This window comes from Lissotriton vulgaris, chromosome 7, assembly GCF_964263255.1.
Source record: "Lissotriton vulgaris chromosome 7, aLisVul1.2, whole genome shotgun sequence".
Classification (NCBI taxonomy): Eukaryota; Metazoa; Chordata; class Amphibia; order Caudata; family Salamandridae; genus Lissotriton; species Lissotriton vulgaris.
Genome location: NC_141695.1, coordinates 1,671,451,517 through 1,671,469,907, shown reverse-complemented (window position 1 = coordinate 1,671,469,907; position 18,391 = coordinate 1,671,451,517). Strand labels below are relative to the sequence as shown.

Genomic DNA, 18,391 nt, shown 5'->3' with positions numbered 1-18,391 from the left:
ATATGGAACTCCTCAGGGTTCTTCTTGCTAACCTGAAAATAACTAAACATTAGAATGCGGACGACACACAGCACTAGCTGAACGTTTTGTCAGCTGACCTCCATCAGTTAAGAACATGCTTTTCCCCAATAAAGTTCTTGAATTCCACTGGGCATCAACACCTTAGTTTGCCAGTTCTAATACCGATTCTCAACCAAAGCCCTTGATCATTTCTACCCAGCTCCGACTCCCTGGGCTTCTACACCGACTCACAACTCACCTTCAGAGAGCACATGAGCAAGAAGTCTCAGATAGCATTGCACCAAGTACGGCTGCCCCTGGAGATTCAGTCCTATCTTTTAGCATCCGACTGCCGGGCTACCAACCATGCCCTTGTGCTGTGGAAAGGAAAATGCTACTTACCAGTATGCATCTGTTCTTGGCATGTAGGGCTGCTGACATTTATATAGATCGCGGCAATCTATGCTAAGATATGAATTCAGCAACCCACATGCCTCGAACAGAAAATGCTACTTACCAGTATGCATCTGTTCTTGGCATGTAGGGCTGCTGACATTCATATCTATTGGGGCAGTGAGATAAATAACGGTGATGGATCAAGCCCTGATCTTTGGACTGGGTAAGAGTGGTCTGCTTAATTCAGACACTCTGTTCATCACCACCCCCTTTTCTGAATCGACATTCATATCCTAGCATAGATCGCGGCGATCTTTGCTAAGATATGAATTCTGCGGCCCACATGCCTCGAACATGGGCTTTTTGCAAGACACCATATCACCAACTTCAAGGTATCTAAAAGCCCACTTGGTCAAAAGATGTTTGAACTCATTGCATGCTACATTGGCTAAATCTTACATTTAAAACTTGTGTAATTGTTTGCAAAACAGGCAACTCCAAGGAATTAAATCACCTTGACTAAAAACTAACATTTGTGGGCCATTAATGCACCAGGAAGAACTAAGTCCCAATGAGACTTAAAAGGTGCCACAAAAAAGTATCAGGAAGCTAGCCTTCTCAGAGTAGGCTCTACTACAGTCTCCTGACTCATCGCCTCTTTCCAGCAGTTCTCTAACCTATTTCTTTGCCCTATCGTAAGTCAGTGGTTCTTAATCATTTAAACTTCAGAGAATCCCTTTGAATTGCATCTGGAAGCCAGGATTGCCAAGCCATTTCCACAATTTGAACCTAAACAATAATACACAAACAAGTAGACACTATATGAACTTGGCATATCTACTTTCTTCTATAACTGAACTTTAAATACAAGAGCGACTACACATCGGTTTAAGACCAAGGCTATATTCACAAACCAATAGATAATCATGTGAAATCAGAGCTCTCAGCTGAAGTTATGGGGGGCAGAAGTAGGAATTGAATTGTAAATTGGAGTCGGACAGACACAGGACAGAGCAGCAGTTGAGCTTGATGTGATAAAAAGCCAAGGACCATTCATGGTCTTTGTGTGAAAGGTAACAAAGACCGTGACTTCATAAAAACTAGAAGACAACAGGCTCATTATAGCGGAGTACTTCTGCCTGTAGAGAAATGGTACTTTGCCTTTGGATTTTTTTCCGCACAGCCAGAAAGTGCAGGAATTCCCCTTTCCAATATAAGCGACGCAGATTTTATAGCTTGTACCGGTCTATGTGAATGGGACAACTAGCAGCTTAGAAGAAGCCTTTTTGGATATTTAACTGTGTGTGTGTATATACACACACATATATAATATACATATATATACATATACATATATAGATCACTGAGTGGTGCAATATCTGGCTCGCTCACTGGGTATACCCGTATGATTTTCTAGAAAATCATACGGAATTTAGAAGTATTTTTAGTCAGAAGCGGATTGCATTCAAACACACTCCAACTAGCAACTAGAAAATAGTGACTGCATATGCACCCATGATCCATCCTTAGCTAGTAATTTGGTTCTGGCTAGAATAGTTTTTAAAATGCTTAGGATTTTTTTTTAAATGTGTTCCTTGATCTTATTAATACATACATCAAATACATTGGTGAGGGAGTACAGTAGACTTCAAGCAAACATTATTGTTACTTAATAAACTGTTACTTGGTAGGAGGAAACATCACTTTTATACAATTATTCAGCTCAAAACAATTACGATTAACAGCAAATAATGGTTAGAGGACATATGGGTCTGCGAACCTCTTTAATAGGCGCCGCAGACCACCAGGCTTCTGCAGATTACAGTTTCAGAACAACCATTTTAAGCGGACCAGTGTGGACTGGTATCCCCTCTAAATCCATCGCCTATGCACGCCTTACCTTTGAGTTACTCTGGCAATAGTCTTGATGAAGAACAGGGCTTCCACCCCTGTTGGAAAGTTAAATATATAATTGTCGCGTACAATGAAGAGCATTCTGTAGGTCCTTGCAGGATAGGGTTGTGTTTAAAAATACCCTCAGTAAAACACAAACATGTTTCTGGTTGTAGGAATGTCTCCTTTTCAGACACCAGATCCTAAAACTGCATTGCCCATATTTAATGTCGCTGTGCTGTTGCGCTCTGCACTTGGTTCTATCCACCTCGCAATAAAAACAGAAGGCGGTCTCAGCATGGCATGGTGACCTCACCACTCTTGTGCTTGCAGAATTAACAGAACCACGCATGCTCATCAATGGAGGCAGACAGACGCCCACCGCCTGTCTCTGTAATGGAGGCACAGACCAACTGGCCACCAAGTGTCTCTATAGTAATTAGAAAGCCAGTTTCTTTGCAGGAACAGAGGGATACGTATTCCCCGAGCTAGCAATGGCGGTACAAGTAATGCAAGCGCTTCTAATTTCTAATTTAAAACATTTCTAAAGCGCAGCGGTTTCTTGGCGCTAGTGAGCAGGATCGGCAACTGAGGGAAAAGACAAGAGGAATAGGAATGAGGATCTAAGCGGGGAAGGCCTGATTGAAGAGGAAAGTTTTTAAGTCTTTACGAAAGGAGAGGTACTGGGTAGCAGAACGAAGATGGTCGGGGAGGGAGTTCCAAAATGTTGGGGCCAAGGTGGAGAAGTTTGCCCCACCCCACTTTTTACGTGTAAAGCGGGGAATCTGAAGAAGGGACTTAGAGGAAGACCGGAGCTCTCTTATGGGCACATAGGGTTTTATTAAGGAAGAGATAAAAACAGGGGCAGTGCCCTGGCGGGCCTGGAAGACCATGCAGCCAATCTTAAAAAGGGAACGTTCTTTTATGGGAAGCCAGTGAAGCTCCCTAAGAAGGGGGGGTGGAATGGTGGTAGCGTGGAAGGCCGTAAACCAGCCGGGCCGCCTGGTTCTGGATCGACTGGAGTCTGCGCAGACTGTATGCTGGAATGCCATGATAGAGGGCATTGGCATAATCCAGCCTTGATATCACCAGGGCGGCCATGATAATCTTGAGAGCCTGAGGGGAGAAGAAGCGGGAAACAGAGCGGATGGTGCGGAGAGTGAGAAAACAAGAAGAAACCACGGAGCTGATTTGTGTGTGAAGAGTGAGCTGGTGATTCATTTTAACACCCAGTGTTTTGACCGTGGGTGAGGGAGAGGGTGCAGGCCCAAGAGAAGGGGGCCAGAAGAGAGAGCTTCACAAAGATGCGATTGTACTGGTTCCACTGTTGTAAGTAACAATGCTGTCCCATGGCCACACAGAAGTAGGACTGAAGACAGGCCTAGTTTCATCTGGCTTGGCCATACACAAGCGAACAAGTACATACCACGATGGACCCCTTGTCTAGCCAATGTACCATACAATGCACGTCCTGCTCCTCACTTAAAGAAGCATAAATGCGCTGCTTGCAATTGATAGAGAACCATACGCAACACTTGCAGCTCCTGCAGAAGAGAGTTCAATGCACTTCCTGTCATTCCTGTGGAAAGACTGGCTTGAAATAAACCCAGTGGCCCCATCGCAGAGTTTGGTGCGCTGCAGTGCATGCACTTCTGTGTTCATCAGCTTTTATATGGGCAATTATTCTAGAAGCAGTTCAGCATGCGCCGCAAATACATAGTCTGTAGCCGGTGGGTTTTGATTAACGTATTTATTAAAATTAAAAAAAATAACACTTTCTGTGGAATGATTGATTAGTGTAAGCATACCAACTGATTGTCCATCACCTGCGATAATTATAGAGTTTCCCCATTCTGCAAGGATATAGAACTTGAGTATCAGGTAGTGGATCTTGCGGGCTCTGCCCCGGCTTTGGTTTAGTAACTCAGTGGCAGTTCTGGCAGTTTGGATGGCAGGGAGCGCCATTGAGTCTGCACTTGCAGCCCCCGGATGTATCTCCAGAGCCCTAGAAGACAAAGCAGAACACAACATGGCTGATTTCAGTCTGCAGACCCAAACCTCTAGAGTCTCATCTCGCCCCCTCGCCAGCGTTTTATTCTCACCCTAAGATAGGTCTTCATATATCACAACTGACCTTCCTTTCTACAGGTCTTCTCTTAGACTTGCCATATTCCCAGTCTGATTTTCCAGGAACTGGCATTTTACTAGCCTGTCTTTCCTTTGAGTGGCCTTGCTCACAAGCCTTTCTCACAGCCCCTCTTTTCTCCTACTTGCTGTTCCCCCAGCGTGCCTTTCATTGGCCCTTCTTTTTATGGTCAAATGGGCCGCTCATTGTGTTGGCTATGCTCACAGAGGGTCTCATAAACCGGCTTACTCAGTGGTTCTATCCTTGTACCCACCTTTGGTCCCCAACGAGGTCCCTTCGTCACCCAGCAGATCTCTGTGTGACAGACTGCACATTTCAACCAATCACAGCCATCCTTCTTTTGGATGATGATCTGACACTGGGGGCAAAGCATAGCAACGCCTTGCTGCACCATCACCTGTAAGGAATCACCAGAACAGACAATGAGTCCCAGAACAGCTTAAAAAACAACAAACAAGCATACAGTGACAAGAGTTTTTAGGACTACTTCGTCCAAAGGCCTGGAACCAGAAACATACAGATGTCATCTTTGTGATCAATGTAAGAAAAAACGAGTAGTCAGAGTACACCAGTTAAAAATGTAAAACCACATTTCCTAAGGGCTTGCGTTGCCCTTGCAACACAAGCCCGTAACTGGAATTTACTAAGCCATGCAAACCCAGCTTGAGTGGATCTGCATGAATTAAAACTCCAACATACCGCAAGACAGTGCATTTTGCTGCCTTGCAATACCTTGCTTTGTAACCCTAAGGAGATAAGTCTTGAAACGTGGTAAAGGCTAGACCTTATAATTGAATATATGACACACAAAGTGCCTAAACCACACTTACTTCAAACAAAAACGATTTCAAGGCTGGAAAAATATTTATTAAATCCTAACCAGGCAAACTTGTTAAATGCCAATTATTTTGTTATTTTTTGCAAATTACTTTCACATACATTAGCAGGAAAGACAAACTACATTGAAATATTTACACTCTTGTACATTATATATAAACAAACAATGTCAAAAATAATATATCAACATCAAACGTCATACAAAGAAATTAATACAGTACCAAAAGACAATAATACAAACATATAGAGTCAACGAATGAACAAAGTCAAAGAAATTTGGGGTGCAATCATTTACAAGTATACAATGTGGCGTACGATGTGGTGTGATTCCTGACATGTGTGGTTCCTCACCTGGGCAACTTGGATGATTTATGTGAAAAGCGGCTGGCTCGGCCGCGAGGAACCCCGGCGCCGAATGGCCGATCCTGAGTGCTGTGAATCGTCAGCACTCTTTGGACTGATGGAGCCTCGCTCGTAGAGGCATTGGCGGAGTACAGCAGCTGTGCGCTCACAGCCTTTCCCCCTACAGGGATTCTTTATCATATTGAGTGGCAGGACAGGGGCCACTTGGCAAGAGAACTTTTGTGAGTCACAGGCAGTATACTGGACTACCATAACCAGCATGCCTTTTGACACGCCCTCGGGCGGGACTCCGTATTTTTAAATAAATCCCCTGTTCTTTACAACCTGTCTCCTGCCTCTCTATGCCAGTGAACAAGAGCGTCACAGCTCGAAACGCGTATGGCTTCAGGAATGCGGGGTGCATACTGCTGACTCTGCTGCCTACGATGTGGTGTGATTCCTGACGTGTGTGGTTCCTCACCTGGGCAACTTGGATGATTTATGTGAAAAGCGGCTGGCTCGGCCGCGAGGAACCCCGGCGCCGAATGGCCGATCCTGAGTGCTGTGAATCGTCAGCACTCTTTGGACTGATGGAGCCTCGCTCGTAGAGGCATTGGCGGAGTACAGCAGCTGTGCGCTCACAGCCTTTCCCCCTACAGGGATTCTTTATCATATTGAGTGGCAGGACAGGGGCCACTTGGCAAGAGAACTTTTGTGAGTCACAGGCAGTATACTGGACTACCATAACCAGCATGCCTTTTGACACGCCCTCGGGCGGGACTCCGTATTTTTAAATAAATCCCCTGTTCTTTACAACCTGTCTCCTGCCTCTCTATGCCAGTGAACAAGAGCGTCACAGCTCGAAACGCGTATGGCTTCAGGAATGCGGGGTGCATACTGCTGACTCTGCTGCCTACGATGTGGTGTGATTCCTGACGTGTGTGGTTCCTCACCTGGGCAACTTGGATGATTTTTTTATATATATATATTTTGATGTTATGTACGTTTCAATGTATTGTATATGTTATTTCTATTTATATCTTACAGCACTGAAGATGTCCTGCGTGACAGGACGAAACGCGTTGGCTGTGGCTTTTAAAGAACAAAACAATAAAGAAGAAACTTTTTTTCCAACTTGAGGATCATTCAATTGTAAGTATATGTAATGATTTGTTTTTCTTTGAGTGGTGCAGCCCTGATCCAGTTTGCTTCAAGTAGCAATCAACTCATACCAGCTCAAGAGTCAGAAGGGCTGAGGTTGGGTTCTTCATTGTCCTCAAAGTGACCGGGAGAGCTTGCCTACTTTAGACCACCATGACTCAAATCAGTTTCACCTTGTGGACTGTACAAAGTGTCAACTGCATCATGGGGACTGGCTAGCATTTGTTGACTTCCATCTGTTCATATCTCAATCTACAAGGCATCACCAATATCTAAGGTTTGCAAAACTGATGGTCAGCACTAATGATGCAGAGTTCTCTCATATCAATATCATCAGTTCCAGGAATGCTCACAATGGTGACCTCTATAGAGGCCTCGTGTCTTTGTCTGCAGAAGTTGATTTAAGCAGCCTCCAGTAGAGACCATTACAAAATGACTGTGGTGTGCAAGACCCTACACAACTAAGGTTTCTCCTTAACATAAAGTTCAGCTAGTCCTTAGACAAAGACTACAATTTCAAGGGGATTGTAATTGCTACCTCCAAGGGAACTGCCAATTTCCAGTTAGTGAGCGAGAAGTCTCTCATACAAACAAGAAATCAATTCTATTTAAGACCTCAGACATCAACATGGTGGTTTCTGAGGCTGCTAGGTGCCTTCATCGTGTGCGTCCGTGTGGTTCCTCTTACCCTTCCAAATTTGAAAGACTTGTAACTGAATGTGGTCCTTCCTGGGGCCAACTTCAAAATCTGCAGCGTAAGACCATTCTTATTTTATACCAAACTGCGGACTCTCTTACATAAGACCTCCAGGAAGTAAACATCAAAGAAGTGGTGTTGCAAAGGTGTCAAGGGTCCTAATGCAACCAAGGCAAATGGGCCTTTGGTCTCCCAGCTTGCTGTTAAATGACAGCCATATCTATCCAAGTCAGAGGTGCGGTGGGCTCCTCGCACCACAAGGCTCTGGTTCCACTGCATCTGCTGCCCTTCTTCTTCTACCCATCATTCAACTCTTTTCTCTATCCCCTTCTCCTTTCTTCCCTTTCACATTCTACCTAGCCACTTCCACTTTTTCCATCTCTTAAACTCACTCGTCTTTCTCTCTTTCCTCCTTTTCTTGCTCCCCTTAAACCTCGCCTCATTTCTTTGCCCGTTCCCTACTTCTTTTCTTTCCCTTCATCCTGTCTCCTCTCTTTTTTCTACATTATACACTTTCGACCACAACCCCCCTTTATTATCACTGTCCTCTCTGATCCCTTCCTCCTTTCCACTTTGATTTGTAGCTTGTCTTCACTCATCTCTTTCTCCGTGTTGTCTCCAAACTCAGTTATTCCATTTCACTTTCTTCTCCATCGCCTTTTTGCTAGTTCTTATATCTTCTTTCTCTCACATTTTCCTTCCCTTTCTACCTCTAGCTCAATGTCTTTTCTCATTCACACTCCTCTCCATTTCTGTTTTCTTTCTTTCTGTACACTCAAATATGCCTATCACGTTTTCAAGGCAAATATAAGGAACCACTGAGCTTGCAGACAGTCTCTGCCCTAGTTTAAGCCTGTCTGCCATTGACTCTGACAGAAAGTAGGCTGCAAGGGACCAGTCATACAGAAATGGCGTTCCCTTCTAGGAGGAGTTGAAGCCTTCAGTCAGACGTCATCTCACATGTGTCCTGCTGGGCTGTGTTAATTTATGTATTTATAAAGTTTTATATAGCGTGAACATGACCCAAGAGGGTATCAGAGCACTTTATATATGGTCAGCGAAAAGAAACGAGTGAACCAACAATAAGCAACACATTTCAAAGTCAAGGAGAAGGGAAAGAGCTCCACTGAAGGGCAAAGCAGATATGTAAACAAAACAGGAGCAAACATAAGTAGTAAACATGAGTGAAGAGAATGTTCCATAATGTGGTCCAGAGGGCAGCGTTTATAGCGAATATGCTACTTACCAGTATGCATCTGTTCTTGGCATGTAGGGCTGCTGACATTCATATCTGTGCATAGATCGCCGCCTAGTGTTGGGTCCGGATGATTGCAATTTGTTGTCTTGCAAGAGTCTTCGAAGTATCACGATATAGGTGACTCCTCCCCTGGACTACAGTGCGCATGGGCATCGACTCCATCCTCAGATTGTTTTTAGCCATTGTGGCAAAGATGGAGTGAAACTCTGTGAAAGATGACCATGCTAGAAGTATTTGTGAGTGCTGCAGCCGCTACAGGCGCCAGGGAGGAGGGCGGGCGATATGAATGTCAGCAGCCCTACATGCCAAGAACAGATGCATACTGGTAAGTAGCATATTCGGTTCGAGGCATGTGGGCTGCTGAATTCATATCTGTGCATAGAATACATAGCAGTCCCTCCATTAGCGGCGGCCGCCTGTGCCAGCTGCAGCAGTTTGGAAAAGTGTTTTTAGAACAGCCTGCCCTACAGCTGCCTGCTGTTTGGAGTGCACATCCACACAGTAGTGTTTTGTAAATGTGTGTGTGGTAGACCATGTGGCTGCTCTACATATGTCTTCTAAAGGAATATTTCCAAGGAAAGCCATGGAGGCCCCCTGCTTCCGGGTGGAGTGGGCCCGCGGGGGAATCGTTAGAGTGCGCTTGGCTTTCTGATAGCAGATCTGAATACACTTAACGATCCACCTGGCTATACCAGCCTTGGAAATGGGGTTGCCTTTGTGTTGTGGCGAAAAGGCAACAAATAGTTGTTTCGTCTTCCGAAAATCTTTGGTCCTATCAATGTAGTTCATTAAGGCTCTTTTGACGTCAAGCGTGTGGAGCATTCTCTCCGCAACTGACTCAGGATTTTGGAAGAACACAGGTAGTTCTATAGTCTGGTTGATATGGAACTGAGAAACCACCTTAGGAAGGAGCTTAGGGTTAGTGCGAAGCACCACCCTGTTGGAATGAATCTGTATAAATGGCTCTTGGATAGTTAGTGCCTGGAGTTCACTAACTCGTTGTAGCGACGTAATCGCTATTAGGAAAGCCACTTTCCATGTCAAGAACTGAATCTCGCATGAATGCAGTGGCTCGAAAGGGGGACCCATTAGTCTTGTGAGGACCACATTTAGGTTCCATTCGGGAGCTGGTGGGGTCCATGGAGGAATGACTCGTTTGAGTCCTTCCAGAAAGGCTTTGATGGCAGGCACTCTGAAAAGAGAGAGGTGCTGCCTGTTTTGGAGATAAGCCGCCATTGCGGATAAATGTATGCGAATGGAAGCAAAGGCCAGATTACATTTGTATAGATGTAAGAGATAACAAATGATGTTTTGAATAGGGGCGTCTAGCGGGTTGATGTTGTGGTCTGCAGAATAAATGACAAACCGCTTCCATTTCGCCGCATAGCATGCTCTGGTGGTGGGCTTCCTTGCCTCCCTGATTATGTCCATACAGTCAGGAGGTAAGTTGAGGTAGCCAAACTCTAAGACCTCAGGAGCCAGATCGCCAGGTTGAGCTGTTGCGGATCTGGATGCTGAATGTCGCCATGGCTCTGCGTCAAAAGCTTGGGTGTGAGGCGCAGCCTTTGATGCGGTACCACGGATAGTTCCAGAAACATGGTGTACCATGGTTGGCGTGCCCACGTCGGAGCAACCAGGATGAGAGTCATCGAGTGTTGCTTCAGCTTGCGTGCCACCAGCGGTATTAGAGGCGCTGGGGGAAAAGCGTACGCAAATTTTCCTGACCAGTTCATCCATATCGCATTGCCCTGCGACTGTGGGTGTGGAAACCTGGCGGCAAAGCTTCGGCATTTGGCGTTTTCCTTTGTGGCGAACAGGTCTATCTTTGGATGACCCCACCTTTGGAAGTACGGGTGGAGTACTGATGGATGTATCTCCCACTCGTGCATTTGGTGGCTGTACCTGCTGAGCAGGTCCGCCATCTGATTGTCCTTGCCCGGGAGGGGTTCCGCCATGAGGAAGATATTCCTTTGAATGGCCCACTTCCACATGCTTTGAGCCAGATGAGACAACTGTGGAGAGTGTGTACCTCCTTGCTTCTGGATGTAGTACATGGCCGTCATGTTGTCCGTCCGGATCAACACGACCTTGTTGCACAGATGTACTTTGAATGCTTTCATCGCCATGAAGATAGCCATCAGTTCTAGAACGTTGATGTGCATCTTCCTCTGCTGTGCTGTCCATAGTCCCTGCACAGTGTAGTGGAGTACATGAGCTCCCCAACCCTGGAGAGATGGGTCCGTCGTCAGAATGAGCTGTGGCACAGGCTCCTGGAACGGTCATCCCTTGCAAAGGTTTTGTGGATTCCACCAATGCAGAGAGCTGTATGCACGACCGGTTACCAACACTAGGTCTTTCAACTGTCCGTGAGCCTGATTCCACTGACGTGCTAAGCACTTCTGAAGCGGACGCATATGTAGTCTTGCGAGCGGGACTATGAAGATGCAGGAGGCCATCATGCCTATCAACTGCATGAACACTCGTGCTGGAAGCGAGTGTTGAGGTCTGAATTTCTGTATCAGCGATTGAATGCTGTTGACCCTCACTGAATTTGGCTGTGCTTTGGCTGCCAGAGTGTTTATTGTCGCACCCAGATACTGCCGTATGTGGGCGGGTTGCAGGTGGGACTTTGGGTAATTCAGTGAGAATCCCAGATCGTGAAGAAGGTGAATGGTGTGGGACATGTGGGCGGCACACTGCTGGGCCGACTTTGCCTGGATTAGCCAGTCGTCCAGATAAGGGTAGACGTGAATGTTCTGTCTCCATAGGTGTGCCGCCACTGTCGCCAGGCACTTTGTAAACACCCTGGGTGCCGTGGTGACTCCAAAAGGTAGAACCTTGAACTGGTAATGTTGATTTTGGATGGTGAACCTGAGGTATTTTCTGTGTGACGGGTGCAGCGGAATATGAAAATACGCATCTTTCAGATCTAATGTTGCGAGAAAATCTCCCTGACTGAGCAACAGTAGGACTTGCTGCAGTGTTAGCATGTGAAAGTGCTCCGACAGAAAGTACTGATTGAGGGGTCTGAGGTCCAGTATGGGTCTGAGGGACCCGTCCTTTTTTGGTATCAAGAAGTACAGTGAGTAAACTCCTGTGCCTCTTTCTTCCACAGGCACGAGCTCGATTGGCCCTTTTTGCAGCATGACGAGTACCTCCTGCTGCAATAAGTGCAAATGCTCGGCGGACATAGGACGGTGTCTTGGGGGTATGTTGGGTGGAGGGGATGTTAACTCCAGACAATAACCGTACTGGATAAGCTGTGTGACCCACCTGTCTGTGGTGATGGACTTCCAGACTGGCAGGAACTGTTGAAGTCTCCCCCCGACGGGTGTTGCATGGTCGGGGGGCAGTGACAAGGCGTCACTGTTTGTTAGTGGCGGAGGACCTGGAGTTGTTGTTTCCACGACCTCTGCCCTTGGCGCTGTTTCCACGATATCCACCTCTACTTTGTTTGGTGTATGTGGTTTGCGCGCCACTTTTATAGTACTGTGTGTTCTGGGACAGCTGGCCTCTGGAAACACCTCTATTGCTTGAGCGATGAAAAGAACCACCCCTGAACTGCTGCGACTGTAGAGCCCCCATAGACTTTGCCGTCTCAGTGTCTTTCTTGATTTTCTCCAAGGTGGTGTCCACCTCTGGGCCAAATAGATGATCAGGGTTTACTGTCTGATTTAGAATGGTGGTCTGTATCTCTGGCTTGAACCCGGAGATTCTGAGCCAGGCATGTCGCTTCAACATGACACTAGTGTTAACAGCTCTGGCCGCGGTGTCTGCTGCGTCCAGTGCACATTTGATAGAAGCATTTGAAATGAGCTTCCCTTCCTGGATGAGCATCTCAGCTGCCTCTTTATATTCATCTGGTAGGTGCTGTAACAGGGTCTCAAGTGTGTCGTAATGGGCCCTGTCATACCTGGCTCAGAGTGCCTGAGTGTTTGAAATGCGCCAGATATTGGCCGCTTGAGCTGCTACCCTTTTCCCTGATGCCTCGAACACCTTAGATTCTTTATCTGGGGGAGGAGCATCACCCGTTGTTTGTGAATTAGCCCTCTTCCGGGCATTAGAAACAACAAGAGAGTCCAAAGGCAACTGTCTCTTATAATGTAAGTAGGGTCTCCAGGCGCCGGTTTGTACTTTTTTTCAATCCTGGGGTTTATCACCCTGGCTCTTGTAGGCTCCTTAAAGATTTCCCCAGCATGCTTCAAGACACCCTTCAACATAGGCAGAGTCTTGACAGTCCTCTCTGAGGTGGAAAAGTTGTCGAAAAGAAAGTCTACTTCAATGGGGTCAGCATGGAGCTGGACGTCATGATTCTTAGCCGCCCTTTCAATGAGGGCATTAAACGCTGCCGAATCCTCAGTAGGCGACGTTTTTACAGCATACACTTGAGTGTCTGGGGCAGTGTGTGGATCACCTGGGTCAGCAGCATCTGCCCAGGGTTCATTTGTATCATCTGGATCAGTGTCCACAGGATAGCTTTATTCGTCATTATCACCTTCCCCAGTGTCCACATCTGAAAAAGTGGGTGAGACATCATGGCCACGTGGAGATACAGGTTCTACAAGAACAGGTGTTGAAGTAGAATCCTTCTTCATTTTTAGTGGTATTTTGTAGGACTCCATCGGCTGTTCCGGGGCGATTTTTCTCTTATAAAGAGAAAGTCTGCCTGTCTCGGCATCGATAAACTGTTCCTGTTGCTCTTCCAATGAGGATTGTCGATGCTTTGCGGCCGGGACCACAGTTGTCGGCTTCGGCACCGTGGACACATTCCTGGGCACGTCGACGGCCATTTTAGGGACGAAAGCCTTCGGCACCACTTTCGGTGGCAGTGTGAAGTGGGTGGGCGCCGACGTCTTCTGGGGTTTATCTGCAGGCTTCGAAGGTGGAGGATCCTTAGGCCCGACCCCCGAATCCTTGTCTTTGATGCGCTTCAGGGAGTCTGCCACCTGCTTCGAGAAGGAGGCGGACGGCTGCGTCGACTCGACGGAATCCTTCGAGGCACCACCAGGCGTGGACTCGGGGGTTGTTCCGCTCTTGGCCTTGTCCGGCCGACGCGGAGGCTGGAGAACCTTCGGATCACCGAGTCCTTTGTCGGTGTCGACTGTCTTCGGCGCCGATTTGTTCGGGTCGACTGCCTTGACCTTTGTCTTCAGCGTGCTAGACTTCGTCTCGACGCCCTTCAGCGGTTTCTTCGGGTCGATAACGCTCTTCTGCTTCGTCTGTGCCAACAGGTCCGAGGACTTCGAGCCGACCAAAGCAATACGCACTTTCGGTTTCGATGTAGTCACCAGTGCTTTTGGTTGCGTCGATACCGGAGCTTTCACTTTCGGTTTCGATTTCGCTGTTTGCGGCTCCTTAGACATGTCCGAAGCCGAGCCCGAAGGCGGGGCCGTAGAACTTATTGGAAGATCTTGGGTAAGGCCTGGTGGCGATCCCTCGACCTGAGCCTTATGAAGCGTTTTGGCCCCAGTGTCAGTTTGTGGGCATAGCTCCTCGCTCGAGCTATCTTTCATGGCCCCAAAGGCCCCATCGTCGTCTCCTACCTCGTCTACGACGTCTTCCGCTTCAAGCATCTCAACATCAGCGTCGTAGTTGGAGTCGACCTTCGACGCGGGATTAGACAGGTTCTCTCGAACCTCCCGGTCTGCTCCGTCATCATCCCCGGCATCGAAGATGTCCATTGGCTCCGGTGCAGTCAGCTGGGCTTCCTTGCGCGCAGCGCGTCAATGCAGAAGCGTCTTCTTGGATCGAAAACGGGAACAAGCCATGCAGCTGGCTTCATCATGATCCGGCGACAGACACTTGTTGCACACCGGGTGGACGTCGATGTGGGGATATTTGGAGTTGCACACGGGACATCTCTTGAACGGGCTCCGTTCCATGATGGGTCGTCGATAAGGCCTCTGGCGTCGACCGGGCCTTCAGCGTCGAAAAGCACGCGGCTCTCCTGGATATCCGGCTCGGGAACTGAGCTGGAACAGAACTGGGCACCGATCGCAAGAACAATACCGACGAAAAAACTAAAGGCCTTTTGGCCTTAAGAAACTTTTATATCGATTCCGACTTGAGTGAACCAATATGCATCCGAACCCAATGGCGGAAAAAAACAATCTGAGGATGGAGTCGATGCCCATGCGCACTGTAGTCCAGGGGAGGAGTCACCTATCTCGTGATACTTCGAAGACTCTTCCAAGACAACAAAGTACAATCATCCGGACCCAACACTAGGCGGCGATCTAAGCACAGATATGAATTCAGCAGCCCACATGCCTCGAACATTCTCTTTCCGAAAAGCATTCATCAGTAAGGCTTAAAAAGCTGCAGTTGTTGGTTTCAGGCTGGTTTCTGAGGGTTGCGTGTTCCAAATTCTAGGGGGAATGCCTGAGAAGGCATGGCTGTATGTTTTCTTTTTATTGAATGGTTTTCCTGTGAACCCAGTCGCATCTGTTAACTCCTCACCTGGCATGTTGGAGGCTTTTGACTAATCAGAGTTACTTTCACAGCAGCAACTTCTTCCTCTGCATACATGCTGCTGACATAGTGGCCCCTGCACCACTCTGGTATTTGGCCAGGGGGCTGTAGGTTGCGGGGCTGCTTTCAGAGAGGAATGGCCTGCCGGGAACCAGCGATGCCCTATGGCTTCATTTTAGCTGTGGTCTTTTGCACTGAGGGACTGGTTTCAGCTCTTTTCCAGGGCTGAGTATGGTCCACTCCATATTCCCAGTTTACTGCGCATTCCATAAATACAATCTGTGGATATGATCATAGTGTTTTAATTTGGACATTGATATATAATACTTACGGAACTACAGATGCACACAGAGCACCCATGTTCTATGGTGAAGGGACAATGGATCAGAATATAGTAATTCTAATTGATGGTTTGTAATTGTATTTGACTTGTAGCCCTGATGAAGGCAGAGGTGATAACATACCTAACTGACGAAACACGTGTCCGCTACAGAAGCTATTGGAGTGAGTATGAAATGCACTAAGACAAATCTTGATATGTGAAGAGGAAAGAAAATAAATGAACCAGGAACTAGGAAACCTTTGCACACGGACTTTGTGATTTTGTAACGTTGGATGCTCGGTTTTTGTATATATTTGAAGAGACTGAGGTTTCCTCAGACGAGTTGGGAGTGTTGGGGGCCGCTCTTCTACCTTGGAGCACCTTTATCTTTAAGAATAATTTTGGGAATACTCTAGGTTTGCGCTAGTACCTAACCCTTCCACATCAGAGAATATTATTATCACACTACAAAGCTACAATGTATATGGATTGTAGAAAAACAGCACTCATCGGCCAAGAAAGGTTAACATGCAAATACCAATGAGAAGGAACTCTTACAGGGTAGAGTCTCTTGCTGTGGAAAAAACAATATTTGCCACAGCAGACACAGCTACTTCACCACTAGCTCAGGCAAGAACTAAAATCTGCCCCTTTAAGGCGTGGTTTCTGTGGATAGCATGATTTGACTGTCTCCCCTTACATTTGTAAAGGGAATTGTCTCAGAAGCTCAACTTGCTGCCAACTTCATACTTATTCTGGTACCATCCAGACTCACCAACTGGAACCTCTTCCCAGGAGGCCACTGAACCTGACTCACGATGGATATGGATCAAAGACCATCCTCGCTGTTGAGAGTCATCTCCAACTCATCGGACCAGCAAAATGTTCTTAAGACGTTCTCAGGCCGCATGTCTAGCAGAAGGTCCGAGTCTCAGTAATCTCTGTGTCGCCACCCATAGGTGCTGTTGGTACGTCTCTGCGACATTGACCGACTGAAGGAAATCAAGGACTTACCGCCAGGGCCTCGGTTGTTTTCTTGGCAGCTTCATCATTCTCTGCCCTCAGCTTCAAATCATCCTGATACTCCTTACAGTTCATGTTTGTATGAATTGCCTATTAAAATACAAATGCTAGGGTTTTTTTTGTAAATACATTTTTATTCGCATTTATAAGACATGCATAACAATACTGAACAACTTACCATCACTCTCCCTTAAGCCCAGTCCCCATTACTGTATGTATACAACAAATTTATTTTGAAAACTACATTTTTAACCATTTTCTTCCCCAGAATGAGGACTCTTTTCTAAATCTTTAAGAGGATCCGATTAAAAGATCCCATGGACAAACTTTTTCAATTGATCCTCTTCCTTTCCTCGTATCGCAATACAACGCTGCACTCTCATACCCCGCCCAACGAACCAACTCCACTTTCCATTTTGCTAACCTAAGCACAAATGCCAGTTGTTTCTGGTACGAACCATCACCTTGGTAAATTTGGCCAGACTTTTGGCCTAGTGACTGGTGCAGACTGTGGGTCTGGTGACAGGTACAATCCATCGCCTTCACAGCTGGTCCAGCCGTGGACCTGGTACTTGGTGGATATCATGGGCCTACTAACTGGATCAGACCGCAAATGCGGAGGGAGGTGCAGTACATGGAATTTATGGTTGGTGCAGATTATGGACTTTGCAACTTGTACGTTGACGGAGACCCTGGGGACTGGTACACAGACTCTGGTGCTTGTGGCTGGTACCTTGACTGTTGGCGCCGGTGGATCTTAAACAAACCTTTAATGGTTTCTTCAGTCACACTGCAGCTTCGGGATTGGTGGAGACTTGTGACCCTATTGTCAGGTGCAGGCGGTTACTCTCATGGCTTTAGAAGATAGGATGACATGGTTTCTTCACATTAGTGAGTCTGAGTTGTCAGCTGGGAATACGATGCTGGTGAACGAAGGGCACTGACGAGGAGGACCTAGAACTAGGGACGGAGGTAAGATAAGGAGGCTTTGGTGACTTTGGTGAGCAAGAGCATGGTCGGCGTTGGAGAGGGGAGGTGATTGTTGGCATGCAATGCGGGGGATCCCAGCTAGAGGATACCCACCACTCCATACATAAATGGATTTGCTTTCCGTTTGTGTTGCACATTTTTACTTTCATTTTGTAAGTGAACCTGAAGGATGCTCAGGGAGTTTCTGCCACTTACAGGAAAAACGGCAAGAGCTATTACGATTCCAGCTGAGGCTTCTGTAATGTCTCTACATACTAACCACTGATCGCTTCCTAGGCTGTGCATTGATTTGTTTCTAAATGTCACTTTGATTATGACATTTACCTCGTTCTTACTATTCTTTAGTGGCCCCCTCCCCACCACAACAGCCAGCAGTACCAGCTGTCTGTCATGATCCACAGGGTAAAGTAATTTCTATAGGTTGCGCTACTGGGCAGCACTTCCAATGTCCATATCTTTCATCAAGAGAATGCCAAGTGTATGGAAGGAGACATCTGGGTAGCGGACCAGGACAGTCAAAAGACATAATACAACCTGTCCACTGTCCACAATGAATCATTTGGGTATGTTAGCAACCAGGATACTCTAGAAAGTCTACATTTTGCATCACATGAAAAGTACCAGGAAGATATGGCCTGTCACAGCCAAGCTCTGCAAAGCACTTTTCTTTATGGTCCTCAGCACAAAGTTGCCCTCTCTTTTTCATCATCTACTGGATTATGAAAGGAGGGTCACTAACCTTTTCATCAACCTCTAAGGGAATTAAGAAAAAATGGCAGGGCGGTTTTGTGCACAATGTCTACAGAATATTTGCAAGTCAAACTTCCTAAAGCTTGTGCTGTAGAAGGAGCTAGG

The 18,391-nt window shown here is 46.8% G+C and overlaps 1 protein-coding gene across 2 annotated transcripts in view; it reads right to left on the bottom strand.

The window, feature by feature from the left end:
- Nucleotides 1-4,024: 4,024 nt before the first annotated feature.
- The window catches only part of RBCK1 (RANBP2-type and C3HC4-type zinc finger containing 1), a 159,395-nt gene continuing 145,028 nt past the window's right edge, over nucleotides 4,025-18,391 (bottom strand). For both annotated transcript variants that reach the window (XM_086932718.1, XM_086932719.1), the window contains exons 11-13: nucleotides 16,538-16,636; nucleotides 4,689-4,832; nucleotides 4,025-4,294 (exon numbers count right to left, since the gene is read on the bottom strand). In XM_086932718.1, coding sequence (XP_086788844.1) covers nucleotides 4,214-4,294; nucleotides 4,689-4,832; nucleotides 16,538-16,636 — 324 coding nt within the window. In that variant the 3' untranslated portion in view covers nucleotides 4,025-4,213. The remainder of the gene's footprint in view (nucleotides 4,295-4,688; nucleotides 4,833-16,537; nucleotides 16,637-18,391) is intronic.